The sequence below is a fragment of the Sinocyclocheilus anshuiensis genome, unplaced genomic scaffold, assembly GCF_001515605.1.
Source record: "Sinocyclocheilus anshuiensis isolate Anshui unplaced genomic scaffold, SAMN03320099.WGS_v1.1 scaffold1924, whole genome shotgun sequence".
In the NCBI taxonomy this organism is placed as follows: Eukaryota; Metazoa; Chordata; class Actinopteri; order Cypriniformes; family Cyprinidae; genus Sinocyclocheilus; species Sinocyclocheilus anshuiensis.
The window spans coordinates 383506-398275 of NW_015558721.1; the positions used below are offsets into that span (position 1 = coordinate 383506).

General features: G+C 34.8%; 1 protein-coding gene across 5 annotated transcripts in view; it reads right to left on the reverse strand.

Moving 5' to 3' along the window:
• The window catches only part of LOC107681460 (arf-GAP with SH3 domain, ANK repeat and PH domain-containing protein 1-like), a 109870-nt gene that overhangs the window by 3881 nt on the left and 91219 nt on the right, over window positions 1-14770 (reverse strand). For 2 of the 5 annotated variants that reach the window (XM_016477763.1, XM_016477762.1), the window contains 9 exons: window positions 11674-11807; window positions 10694-10785; window positions 10317-10503; window positions 6921-7006; window positions 4547-4662; window positions 3793-3860; window positions 3502-3609; window positions 3186-3411; window positions 1051-1212 (listed from right to left, as the gene is read on the reverse strand). In XM_016477763.1, coding sequence (XP_016333249.1) covers window positions 1051-1212; window positions 3186-3411; window positions 3502-3609; window positions 3793-3860; window positions 4547-4662; window positions 6921-7006; window positions 10317-10503; window positions 10694-10785; window positions 11674-11807 — 1179 coding nt within the window. Of the gene's footprint in view, window positions 1-1050; window positions 1213-2663; window positions 2733-3185; window positions 3412-3501; window positions 3610-3792; window positions 3861-4546; window positions 4663-6920; window positions 7007-10316; window positions 10504-10693; window positions 10786-11673; window positions 11808-14770 lie in introns of all 5 variants that reach the window. The other 3 variants (XM_016477766.1, XM_016477765.1, XM_016477764.1) reach the window with 2 other exon arrangements.

Here is a 14770-nt window from a genome sequence, read left to right on the forward strand (position 1 = left end):
CAGTAAGATTTTTTAAAATGTTTTTGAAATTATTTTATGCTCACTGCATTAAAAATAATAATATATACTCTGCGGTTGGCTTTTCAGTATCGCGATATTACAATATTGCGATTATCGCAACAGCCCTACGCTTAACATTCTTATGTAAACTGATGTTTTCAGAAACAAGGAAAAAAATATATATAATACTGAACGCAAAATTTTGAACTGTAGCGCACATAAACTAAAATGCATTTAAGTATAAGCAACATGCATATTTACACATGTAAGTTTGTTGTGTACATGTGAAAATCTCCAGGAATTCTTTCTGCAAATGTCACTTTATGGCTTTGTTTAGACTCAGTATAGTAAAGCAAACTTTATTAAGACAGCAGAAAGGTAACACATTAGCGCAAGGCCACACACAATAATGGTATTATGCATCTCAAATTATGCAATTATTATTTCAATCAACAACTTAATTTAGATGGGTTATATCCAAACAGATCATGGCAAGATGCAATGCATTCAAGTATGTCTTTCACCTATTAATAAAACTCAGACCATTATTTTGCCATGCCTTTCTCTTTCCCATTACCCAAAATGTTAAGAAACATGCAAACCACTGGGGCAGGACACAATGCAGAGGTCAAAAGGTTAGGGATGGGTCATTAGGCCGAGGCTTTCATTGGCAATATTGTCCTCTCAATATTGGTTTTCATATTTAAAATGTTATGGAGTTTAACATGTAACAACACCACAGAATGAATGGGATGCAAATGATCTGGTAATATATTGTAGCAACTAAACCAAAAGTAAATGCAGGATGCCTGGGGATGGTAAAAACAGCTACTAAGGATTGATCTGAAATTAACCAAAAGACCGTAATTTCTTGCTAGAATGTTATTTAAAAACAACTAAATTGGTGTTTCAATTGAAAACGTCTCATATAAATAGAAAAATCAAATCCATTCTATGTTGATCGGAGTAAATGAAAACCTGGACAAAAATAAACACCAGAAACATTAGTTTTGTAATTCAACCTAGAGTTGTTGACTAAGTATAGCCCACCTTTACTGAACGGGGTGTGTGAGAGAGAGGTGGGGGGGTCGGATAGAGTGCGTTTGTGTCCAGGGGGAGGGGGAGGTGGCCTCTTCTTTGACAGGGTGGAGCTGCCACTAGCGGGGGTCTGTGCGGCAGGGTTGGAGGGGGGCAGGTTTGACAATGGAGGGGCTGGAGGGAAAACAAACATAAAACAAGAACATGCAGTGATGTCACGGGGAAGAATGGATACTGTCCATTTAACATGGGCTCTGTGGAAGATACAGGAGGAAGGACGGCAGGATAGAAAGATAAGTAAATAAAGGGAAAGAATGAGAGTGTGGGTAACCACTTGGATAAGATGACAATTGCTACTGAAACTGAAGCAGGCCAGGTAAGTGGGGTACTTAAAGTGGAAGTGGAGAAACTAGAGATGAGTGACTTAAATTGGAGAAGGACATCGAGACACCACAAAAAAGTTGAGTAAGGTTTATTCTCATGGATGGTCTATTCGATGTTACATATTTTGACAGTCAATAGCCAGTGAAAAACTCAGTCAGAGAGGACCAGGAAAGGGATGGGATGTAAGCAAACGCAGCAAGTTAACAACTTCAGCAAATTCTGCACTTTAGTTGTTACTAAGGAAAGTCAAATCATCTATGTACTAAAACAGATTAACTGTAGCAGAATCATCAAGTGAAAAGTAAATTGGATGTACTGAATCTGATTTGTCTGCTAAACTTGCATATAAGAAATGTTAGTGACCACGACACAGTGATGGTGGTTTGAGTGATTGTATAGTCCAAAACCAGAAGTATGCAGCATCTAGAAGTATAAAGGCATCAAGGCACATCCGAATCCAATTTATGCACAACATGCCATCTACTAAGAAGCTTTTATCTTGTCAGCATTTGTATTCACCGCCTATGATAGTAATTTGTTAATGTTATATTTCATTTTATATATTTTTTTTGAATAATACATGTATTTTCTAATGCTCATTTCAATGTGTTCTTCATCATTTTCAAATCATCTGAAATTAGTTTCTTTAGTAGGTACACTACCTTTCAAAAGTTTGTGATCGGTGATATATTAAAAAATAAAATAAATAAATAATTATTATAGTTGTAATTTATTCCTGTGATGGCAAAGCTGAATTTTCAGCAGCCATTACTCCAGTCTTCATTGTCACATGATCCATCAGAAATCACTCTAATATGCTGATTTGGTACTCAACAATTTTTTTATTTATTATTATTGTTGAAAACAGTTGTGTTGCTTTATATTTTTGTGGAAATACATTTTTTAGGATTCTTTAACGAGTAGAACTTTTAAAAGAACAGCATTTATTTGAAATATATGACATATATGACATATTTTGTAACATTACAATGTCATGTCTAAATTGTCACTTTTGATCAATTTAATAGTCCTTTATATTTAAAAGTATCCATTTCCTTAAGAAAAAATGTCTTACTGCCCTCAAAACATTTGTATGGTAGTGTACTTTCATATAAAAACATTTAGTTTACTGCGATGCAGCAGCCTTCAGTTTCAGACACAGCCGTACGATCACAGAATAAGGTCATTAAACAGATTAAATAAGCAGGAGAGGTTTATGCAAATAAAAAAAAGATAGTCACTGATGTATTGACGAGTGCTAGCCAGAGTAGCATAGTGGGAATGAGAGCCAAGGAAAGCCAGAGGAGGAGCTGCAAGAGACGAGAAAATTAGAAAAATACAGAGAGAGAATGAAGAAAAAGATGGAAAAAGACTGGATGATATTTTACATAGGTTTGCCTATTAATACAATGACATATCAGAAAGTTAAACCATAAAAAAAAGTATCAAAAGAAAAAGTAAGCACAGCTGGAGTCTGTGCAAAGCAACAGAGATGAGATAAAAACCACACAGATATTTGTTACAGCTGTTAACAGTTTTGCTGTTTGTTTTTTTTAGTTTACTGTACAGGTTTTAGGATTACAAACTGAACTAAAATTACAGAAGCTAAGAGCTAGATTAATATGTTCATAAACAGCTTATATGAATATAAATAGAATTTATAACATAAATTAATATATTTAATTATTAATACGCAAGACTGGTTAGAACAAGTGTTATGTTCAAGTTTTTTGCATTTGATCGGCTTTGAGTTTCTGGTTTACCTTTGCCTGCATTCCTAGGAGGCAGAGGTGGAGCATCTGAGACTGGAGAGGACGGGCAATCAGTAGAAACGCTGTACATCTGATTGGAGAGTGAAGTGTATGAAAGGCGCTGCTTATCACGCTGACCAGTGAAACCAGGCAGAGAGAGCTTGTCATGAGGAGACAGACTGTACGAGTGACAGAAACTCTGGGGCCGGGGAGAACGATCCTTCTTAATGGGACTGGGCTGGGAATGATAAACAATGTGGAGTTTTTTCAGTCAGTGAGTCACATAAGTTTGAATATTTTAAGAGAGGTTCAAGGGGGAATGTGTTACTTTGTCATCCAGATCATCGTCACTCTCGTCAAGTTCCTCCAGTCTGAGATTCCATTCATATTCCACATGGACTTTAAGATTAAATTTTCCTGCAGTGGCTTGTGCCAGCTGAAGCACACACATGCACAAATATGAGTCAGATCTTCAAAAACAGCCACATTTGAACACCCTGGGGCCTTTACCACATTTTTGCTGCCCCTACTGTTCTTTGATCATGAAGGACATATTTTCGGACATGTATTAAGTGTTTTGAAAGGAAGGATTATATCATCTGACCCAGAAGTTACTCACCGCTTCCTCACACTGAATGATCTTCAACCGCCTGGCCACATCCAGAGCTGTTTCTCCATTCTGATTGGCTGAAACATAAGGTCCCACATATCAGAAATGATACATAATGTCTATCATGAAACAATGTGGTGGCTAAGCGTTGGTAAATATACAGTATATGTAATCAGGGATTCTGGCTTATATGATAAGATGACAATTATTTTATTTTTATGTTGCTGTCAATTACACATAAATTACCAACATTATAATTCTAGACTGTTTTGTCTAAATAAACAAACTACCAAACAAAGAAACCCCCTAAAAATCTAAATTCATTCATTTTAAATGCCACAACCCTTTTTCTATTCTATCGACTTTTTTCTTTTATTAATTATTTTATTTATTAGACTAACCGGGACTTGTCACAGCACTTACATATTATTGTTCTTTTGTTGGTTTGATTTTAGAATTTTTGAATGAATTTAAGCATCATAAATTGCAGTATGAAAAATTAATATTCATTTTGAAGAAAAAAAAAATCTAATTAATTAATTAATACAAGTTATTAACATTTTTAAAAAGTCAATTATATAGCATAATAATAATACAAAAATAAAATAAATACATTTTTTAATGGCCAATTATCAGTATGGTACTGATTTATTGTCCATGCCTACATGTTTGTATACAATTAAGCATATTATAAAGGCATAATAAGTGGAAAGTAAAGAAGTGCAGTAAATCTGGTAAAACTGCACATGCATGTGTAACTCACTGATATCAGTAGCTGGTTTGCCTCTCAGCAGTAGTTTGAGGCATTCATGTTTCTCATACAGGCAACAGTAGTGCAGGGCAGTGTTTCCCCTCTCCGTCTGTTTATCCAGATTCCCACTGGAGACAGAGATATGAAGAATCAAATTTTTATTGATCTTCTGACATGTAAGAGTTTATTGTACTATTAAAAACACACTAAGTATTAGAACTCAAAACTTCCTACATAAAGCAAAATAACATGTATCAAAATCCAACCTGCATCAATTTTGGCACAAAACTATGGTCTTGTTAACATGTTAACAAAATCATCTGAGCATATCTCCAAAGTGTGCTTTATTGCAATTCAAATCTTTAACTGAGGCTGACATTAACAAGATTTTCACTCTTAATGAACCACTTCACACTTTTGAATTTGGGTCAGCAGTGACTAAACGGCAAACATGGGGAGAGAGCAAGTAAATGACCCAGTTCTGTTTACCTAGTGTGAATCACAACAAAGGAAAACAAAACAGGCTACACATCTACACCAGCATATCCCCGCTCTCTATGACAGCAAATTCATATATTTCCCTGACTCAGACTTAAGTTCAGCTTGAACATTTTCTGTAGTGATTAGCGCTACACAGTAAAATTCAGGGTCTAATCTAAGTTCTGAAAGGATAATGCTAATTTCCACTTTGCCCAGTATCAGTGTTCATTTGATTCTGCATGGAGATTCTCAGATGGTGTGTCAAACATATTTCTGTGTAGTGTCAATGAATATGTGAATGTCCACCTGTATACATATAAAAAATTATGTTTGATATAATTGATTACTACAATCAAGTTGAAATGAGCATCTGTGTTCCATAAAACACATTAAAGCCCATAATGCAACTGCATGTCAGGAAATTTACTAGTTATATTGTGAAATATTTAGTTAGTAGACTGTCAGCTGCCAGAATGAAATAAAAAGGAATTTGCAACAATACTGGAAAGACAATGAGGAAAAAATCCTAAATGTTTAGTAAATATTAAAGACAGATTAACACAACCGGTGGACATGACTGTGGGGACAACTGAAGAATCACTGTGGAATTTACAAAGACATGTATAATATGACTAAGCTTTCCTTCCGCATTCAGTACACTACAGTTTAAATGGTTTGGAGTCAGTAAAAATGTTTTTGAAATCAAGAAATTAATATATTTATTCAGCAAGGATGCATTAAAATAAAAAAGGACAGTAAAAACTTTTACATTGTCACAAAATAATAATAATAATAATAATAATAATAATGTTGTTCTTTAGAACTTTCTATTCACTAAAGAATCCTGAAATCTGATTCTGAATCCTGAAATTTCATTAAAGAATCCTGGTTTCTGTAAAAATATTAAGCAGCACAACTGTTTTCAATATCAATAACAATAAGAAATGTTTCTTGAGAACCAAATCAGCAAATTAGAAAGAATTCTGAAGGATCATGTGACACTGAAGACTAATAATGACTGTTGAAAATTCAGGTTTGCCACCACAAATTAATTTTAAAATATAAGAAGAAATATTGATTAAAATTTTTAATAATACTTCACAATATTATGTTTTTTTTTTATTGTATTTTTTTCTATGTAGTCTTTGGTGACTATAAGAGACATTTTACAGACCCCAACCTTTTTATGGAAACAAAGTGTTAACAGAAAATAACATCACATTTTAAACACATTCATATCAATATTAATGTACTGATTAATATTGTATAACTGTACAGAAATTGCGAAAACATTAACCTAATATTAAATTTATCACAGTGCAAACTTTGCCACGGAATGAACTCGGAGCACAATATCTTTCAGATGTAATCGGGGAGCAAGTGAGGCGTGAGCCATGCTGTCCAAAAAATAAAACAATTCCAGTTATCTGGGTTGGATTTATTTCCCTTATGCTGCCATATTTCTCTTGAGTCAACCTTTAATGCAAACCTGGAATAGTTTCAGTGTTCCAGTTCTCAGGGAAATCGAATTATGATTATTTACTAGGATGTGAGTCAAGTATATTTCTGGCCCAGGCATGACCCGATCTTATAATGCTGTTATGCAACTTTAATCCACACACTAGAGAGCAAATTGAGCAAAAGTTGAACTTAAATTACTCTATTATCTGCATAATAATCCCTTCAAAAGTGCTGGTGCTCATACATGAACACCTGCCATCCTAAATAAAAAACACATAAAAACTCATCCTGGTTAATCATGAAGCTCTTTATGATAATAGTGATGGAATGCAACAAGAGGTGACTGCTTAAAATGAAGGATCATTCACTGCAAAAATTGATAATAAAAACATGGCCAGGAGTGTCTGCTCCCAGGTTTTTGTGGTTATAGGCTGGTGTTCCATACCTGTTCTGGACAAGGAAGTCAACCAGGTGCAGTGAGGTGTGGTCACCTGTCCTCACAGCGTAGTGCAATGCAGTCTCTCCTCCTTCCTATAACACAGAAGCACAAATAAAAAAAAAACATAAATAAAAAAAGAAATAATAAAAAAAAGAAACCTATTATCATTGTGTTAACTGAAAAATAAATCTTATTTAATTCCTGTTTTTTTTTTTTAAATGTATGACTCATTTTCAAAATAAACTGACTTACTTTATTATTATTATTGTTATTATTTAAATTTTTTTTAAGTAGCTTAAAAAGTGGTGGTAGAATTTCTCTTTGCATGGTATTTTAAAGGAAAGAATTTTTTAATAAATAATTTATTTAAATTAAAATATATATATATTTAAAAAAATTTAAAAAAAATCTGCTGATGGAAACAAGGTCAACACTTTTATTGAGCAAAAATACATTAAATTAATCAAAAGTGACAGTGAAGACTGTCAAAAAATCTACTGTATATTGTTATAAAAGATTTCTATTTCAAATAAATACTGTTCTTTTGATCTTTCTATTCATCAAAGAATCCAGAAAAAAAATCCATGGTTACCACAAAAATATTTATACAAAATATAGCAGGACAACTGTTTTTTTTTTTGTTTGTTTTTTTTTACATTAATAATAATAATAATAAATGTTTTTGTGCAGAAAATTGCCATATAAGAATGATTTCCGAAGGATCATGTGACAATTAAGACAAAAAATGTAAAATGTCATTTTCAGATGTATTAAAATATAAAACAGTTATTTGAAATTGTAAAAAAATATTTCACAATATTGCTGTTTTTACTTTGTTTTCGATCAAATAAAATAAAAGCAGCCTTGGTAGTTATAAGGGACTTTCAAAAAGACTGACCCCAAACTTTTGAATAGTAATGTATGTATATTGTAACTTCAATTGTTTTATGTAATGTATTGATGAAGATCCACTAACATATCTGGCTAATAGTGTCACTGACATAGCCATGGACACTGCTTCATGTTTGAGGATTCAACAAAAGATAACCCGAAATCAGCTTATGCTCGGGCAATAGGCTACATCAGGAATCGCCAACTAGCAGATTCCGGTCCAAATCCGGACCGCAAAGCATTTTGACACGAGGAAATAAATAAATGCCAAATGCTAATTTCTAATAAAATCAAATTTATATCAAGCACATCAAGGTCAGATCAGTAGAGTCGTTTGGGTCCTATGGCGCCATGGGTTGCTACTACAATTAACTGTTGCTATGTTCAGACTATGTGCAGTCGTGCGTTTAGTGAAGAGGGCAGAGCACAGACAGATGAAATTTTCAGCGAGTGTAAAACAGTGGCATTCTCAAAAATTAGGAAAGTTGACGGGTCCTTAAGTCTTAAAAGAAAGTCTTAAATTTAAGGCCATAAAAAGTCTTGGTACCAGATGGTACAAGAAATTCTTAATTGGAGACCCCTGGCTTAAACTTCATTGAATAAATATGAGCGCTGCACGTTTCAAAGTCAGCTGCTGCGCTTTATGTACATACATTATGTACTGCCGTTACTGGAGAAACCACTATATTTCTGCCACTCCTGCTGGCAGAGAATGAATTAGCATTTTCAATAAGCCCGTCTGCTGTTTTTGTTCAGACCAATGTGAAAAACAACCAATGTTTTTACTCATTTACAATGAGTTGTAAATGTTAACTGGTGGACTGACAAGAAGATAATGTATTCAAAATGTAAACAATTAAATTATATTTATACGTAAAATATATTTATATGTTATTTAATTAATATAATGATTGATAATAATTGTTTCAATTAATATAATAATTGATACTTGTAACTCTATTTTCTTTTAAAAAATGGTTTAAAGGTCCCATATTGTCAAAACTGAAAATTCCTGGCTTTTTTCACGATTACTGAGGTCTAGGGGCTATTTAACTACCATATAAGTTTCAAAACAGTCAGTCCACAGTAAAATGCACACAGCCTGCTTAAAGTTCTAGCTATTTTTCACGAACCGTTGTGACTTCCGTAAAAAGTTGATGTCAGAACTACACAGTCACTGCCTTCAGTCCCCACCCCGAGCACCGCCCACAGTCCCACTCTCCTTTTGCCAAACCCCCAGACAACATCACGTCCATGCTTTTGCTGAGCAAGGACAACACGGAAACATGTCGAAAAGGTTAACTTTAACTACGAAACCAGATCGGCCAACCTGTAACGTTACACTCTCACTCAAAGGATGGACGATCTGACAGGATTGCTACTATGAGGTGGATCACATCTAACGTGTATAGTAAAGACAAACTCACCGTGTCTATCTAGTCATGATGAAGATGTATATACATTTCAATTCAGCAGGCAACTATTTTAACAGCTACATTATTGTTCCAGCCACAATTAATCACAACAATGTATATACAATTACAAATGATTATATATAAATCGTCAGTTTGTTGTTTTACACACATGCACACAGACATTATTTCATACACGACATAGTCGTGAGATGCAAGAAACATAGACATATGGCAAGAAATCTGTAGACGCGCCCATAACAACAAAAGACAATTATACCGCAAATATATATTCTTAAGGACATCAAAACCTAAAATAAAACTCCAGAAAGGTGTACAATATGGGACCTTTAAAGGCTGAAATGTGAAGTTTATTATTTTATAAAACATTTTGTTTTTGTGAAAACCTGTATCTGAACTCTAAACCTTTTTACAGTTATTTAAATTTTATTTGTGCAGGTCTTAAAAAGTCTTAAATTTGAGCTTACTGTAAATATCCTGCTGATATAGGTGAATGGCAAAAACCATCAATTCATGTTTTTTAGGTATATAATTGTCCAGACCTCGTCTGGTGAGGAGTGTTCATTACTGGACCTCAAGCAATTTTATTTGAAGACCCCTGGGCTACATCATAAAAAGCGAAACAGAGATAATTTTAGATTGAGAATTTTTTCCCGAATACACCCCCTCAAAAGCAGCTGTTCATCTCCGAGTCGGGTGGCAGCATTATCACAGTCATTACTTGATACAATGACGGACCCCTCAGTGAGGAAAACTGAGAAAAGATCAAGGCAGAGGATTCAAGTCACATCCAGCGTGTCTGCTTTCTGATTTTCACCAGACCTCAAAATCTGTGCTCATCAAAGAGTCTGATGTGCATGGGTCATCGATCATGCCATATAATTGTTTAGGTATAAATACACTCTGTCCCTGTGGACCTACTATCTCCTCCCAAAATGGTCGGCATATTTCCTTTCAGGGGTCAATTTTTTTTTTTTTATAAAAATGAAATGGTAAATGAATAAGTGACCCTATTTTCCCACTGTCCTAGTTACTACACCTTTAATGATCGATTTGACTCTCATACGCTGTCACTCACCTGTCCTCCTTCAGGTAGTGGTTCCATAAACTCTACCCCCTCAGCATACACCTGGATGAGAGCTAGCAGGTCATGTGACCTGATGGCTTCAAACAGCTCACTCATCTTGGCTGCTGCTGAGCTGCAGGTTTTTCTTGCGAACTTATGATCTACATACTTAGCATTGATAAACTCCTTACGAACAGTCCTAAGATCGACATAAGAGAGGGAAATACAATTTTTATAAAATGGGATTTTACATTAATATCCAAACATTCAAAAATGTTTAAGCAACTAAAAATAAAGGAAATCTATCATTTACCGGAAAGTATTTTCAATACACTAGAAAACTCAAATATAATATGACAATTAATTTTATGTTTGCTATATGCACTTACATGTCACTAGCAGGAGTGGGCTTGGGAGAGGGCCAAGGAAGATTTCCCTCCATTATTTCATTAAAACTATTGTTTCCCACATTCTTGGCCAGCTGAAAGCAAAGAATACAGGAAAACAAAATGAAATATGCCTAAATTGCAATATATCTAATTCTTCAAATATCATTAAATAAATGAATAATTATGAATTATGTAGAATTATGTAGAAAAATCAATTATGCATTTGTCTAATGCACTGACCCCAAATGGTTTTATATGAAATATGATTTTAAAATATTAAAGGGTTTGGCCATGGACTATTTTTTATTAGATAATGTATAAAACTGAGTGCTGCATTTTAAGCTTGGCCTATAATAACATTAATAAGTATCATACTGATGTATTTACACTTGGTTATGATGCTTCTTGCATCGTAAAACCATAAAAAAATGTTTTAATATTATTTATATACTATTATAGTTTTATTGTACAATATTTTGAATGAGCATTTTTTTCTTTAGTTTTCATTTTTATTTTAGTTACATTTTTTGTAATTCTGTATTATTTATTTAGTTTTATTTATATTTATAACAGTTGTAATAGTCTTGATTTATTTCCAGTTAGTAATTTTAGTGCTTCAAATTAAACTTTCTGCAGCTAGTTACCAAGGCAACTTACATTTTTCATATAATATTTATATTTTATTTTAGCTTAATTTCAATTCATAAACATGTTTTAGTTAAAGATGATAATAGGATATTGAGAGTTTTGCACATTAAAATTTAAACTAACTTGATACATTTTGATACATGTAGTAAGGACAATAAAACATTTAGCTGAACTTTAGCTTTGGTTAAAGTTAATTTGGCTATATTTTTTATTTTGTCACATTAATTAGTTTGTGATCAAACAATAATTGGCAGACCCCCTGCAATACTGCCAAAGAAACCCTGTTTAAGACCTTTGCTATACTGAAAAAAAAATAAATAAATCGAACACACCAAGAGTTCAGAGGTTCCCAGTTTGTCTAGCTCCATAGACTGAATGCGTGAGATGTGGACACCCATCTCCCGGTGAATGCCTGAACATTCGATGCACGTCAGGATTCCGACGTTAGTTGACAACCATTTGGGATCTGAGAACATCAAAAAAAAAAAAAAAAGACAAAATTATGAAAAGGAAAAGAAACAAACACATTTTTACCACAAGGGGCCCTTGTTGCACTCATAATTTTAAATTCTAGTGGACTATAAAGGATATTCCACCATGATTCCAGTTCAAAGGGAGCGTATATGTTCCATTCAAAGGGCATTAAAACGTGCAAGACATGAATTTAAATTGTATTTATTTATGTCACACTTCTCTAGTAAGTTTCATCTGTGTGAAGGTGCTGCAGGCAGTGGCGTAGCGCAAAGTGATTTCCTGTGCTCAGGGAGTAGGGAGCAATGAACACTGTGTAGAAACCCTGTCAATCGGAACACAGTTCATGCATGGAGCTCTCTTCTAACAAGCTGGTTATCTGAATCAGGTGTGTTCAGTAAGAGAGACATGCAAAATATGCAGAGCAGGGGGTCGCCAGGACTGGAATTGAGAACCACTGTTCTAGAAGATGGAATGGTAAATACTGAATGGAGTTTAATTCAGAGTGCCATGTTATCCGTGTTTGTATGAGAATATAACACGATCTGTTTGTTTGTTAGTGTTGGCGGCAGGTGTGTTTGTGGCTCCATGAGTGCCAGTGACATCCCCTGAACAGAACCAATGACAGGGTAACAAAGATAAGAGAACACACACATACACAGCAGCTATATATAGATACAGGTCTTCTCCAGCAGCTTTCTCTGCATGTGCAGTAAATCCCAGATGTACTTGTACATTATTTCTTCTCTGACAGACAAACAATCAGTTAGCATTAAATACAATCATTCATCTCTCTGGTTAAAAAAATAAACCAGCCTGTTTTCAAACAGACTCACTGGTGTAAGGAGTCATGCACCTTGACACAGATTAGAGTGTTTCGCTCTCAGCGGAGGAGCTGAATAACAGCTCAACACAATAACTCAAGCCTCATGGCGTGTGGACCTGAAGCTTCCTAAACTTCATTTATAAGCCCTTGAATCAATAAATCAATGTTGACTAGAACGGTTCGTTTTAAAAAGGAGTATGATGCAACTATGATGCATACTCATCCCACATAGTCTGTGCTACTGACATAAATGATACCTGAAATCATGTGACTTATTTTTTACACCTAGTTAATAAAATGGAACCAATCCTTAACACCTGACCAACTGCAGAGCAACGTCCTTACAACCATCCAGAACACCAAAGAAACTGCATAGAAGAAATGTAACAATGTGCTAACAACCTTCCAGAACACCTTAACAACCTCATAGCAATGTAGCAATGTGCTAACAACCACCCAGAACTCCTAAACGAGAATAGAAACTATACTAATTTAACAACCACACAGAGCACTTTAGTTACCACAGCAATATAGCACAATGCTAACAACCACCTAAAACACATTAGCAACTGCATATAAAAGTAGCTATGTGCTTAGTGCTAACAACCACGTAGAACACCTTAGCAACTGCTTAGTAATATAACAACGTGCTACCAACCACCTAAAACATAAGAACTGCATATGAAAGTAGCTATGACACCTTAGCTATGACACAGCAATGTAGCAACATGCTAACAACCTCCCAAAAGCATAGTTGTATAACAACATAATCCAACTTATATCTACTGAATATAAATACAAAATATATTTGGTCTATAGTTCATCTCATATGTAATATGAATTAAAGGTGCAATTCATAGCTTTCAGTCACGTGACCGGCTCGAAGGCCTGGAGGGCAAAACATCCATAGAACTGCAGCACAAGCCTGTCAATTTTCCATCTGCTTCACAGCCGCAAATATTTAGGTCACCTCTCAAAAGAATAAAACAACGGTATGTTAACAAAATGCAAGTTTTGGCCAATTGCAATCCATATTAAGCACCCGCGGCAATATTTAAATCATTAAACAGTCACAAAACGTTGTAAAAACGCTTAAAGTGCCTTAATATATTTAAAACAGTAATATTAAAATATCAAATTTAGTAATCTCTATATTAATGATGCATAGTTTACATAGGCAAGCAGAGAAGGCCGGAATATGAACGCAATCCGCTTAATGGTTCAGTGTTTCCCTTATAACTGGTTTCTATGGGAAACTATTTAACATGAAACTTTGCACATTGTGTTTATATTCTGGGTTCATCTGCTTGCCTGTACAAAATATACATAATCAATAAGGTGTTTACTGAATTTCGCCTTTTAATATCTGCGTCTTACTACATTACTACTTAATGCAATCTGCGTAAAAATAACTGGCGGTCAGTGGAGCAAAGCTTCGTTTTGCCCTCCAGGTGGGCGTTCCTATAAGGGTGTGACGTCACGTGAAAACTATCAATAGGTGATTGTCTTCAGAAACATTTTTTGTTATGCTGGTTGAAAGTCTCTTCACATCCTGATAGCAATCATTAAGTTAAGTGGTCTAAATGTATTTATCTGTATTTATATATTCTGTGGAAGGCGTAGGACCAAGAAATGTTCGTCCAATCTGAAGTTTACTTCACTTCGGAACATTCATTCATGGATTTGCGCTTCACAGCGTCTTCACACACAGATGAAACTTACTAAAGAAGTGTGAAGTGTGACATAATATACCTCTGTAAAGAAATACTATTTAAATTCACGTCTCGCACACTTTAATGCCCTTTATATGGAACATATTCGCTCGCTTCGAACTGGAATCATGGCGGAATATCCGGTGATGTACATTTCCCAGGGCACTTACGGTCGAATAGAACAAACGTCGCACGTGATAAGAGATACATATGAAATGTGCAGAGTAAGAGGGCGCGAGGACTGGAATTGGGAACCGCTGATGTAGCCTATTGTAATGTTGTCTCTGGTATTCTGGTCTGTCAGCGTATATGTGTTCAGGGGACATGGCTTTGGACGGCGATTGCAGGGAGGGTGGGACGTTCGCTTTCAGTGCTATCAGGCTAAAGTTAGCATTTTCCAAGATCTCCTACTGCACCTTT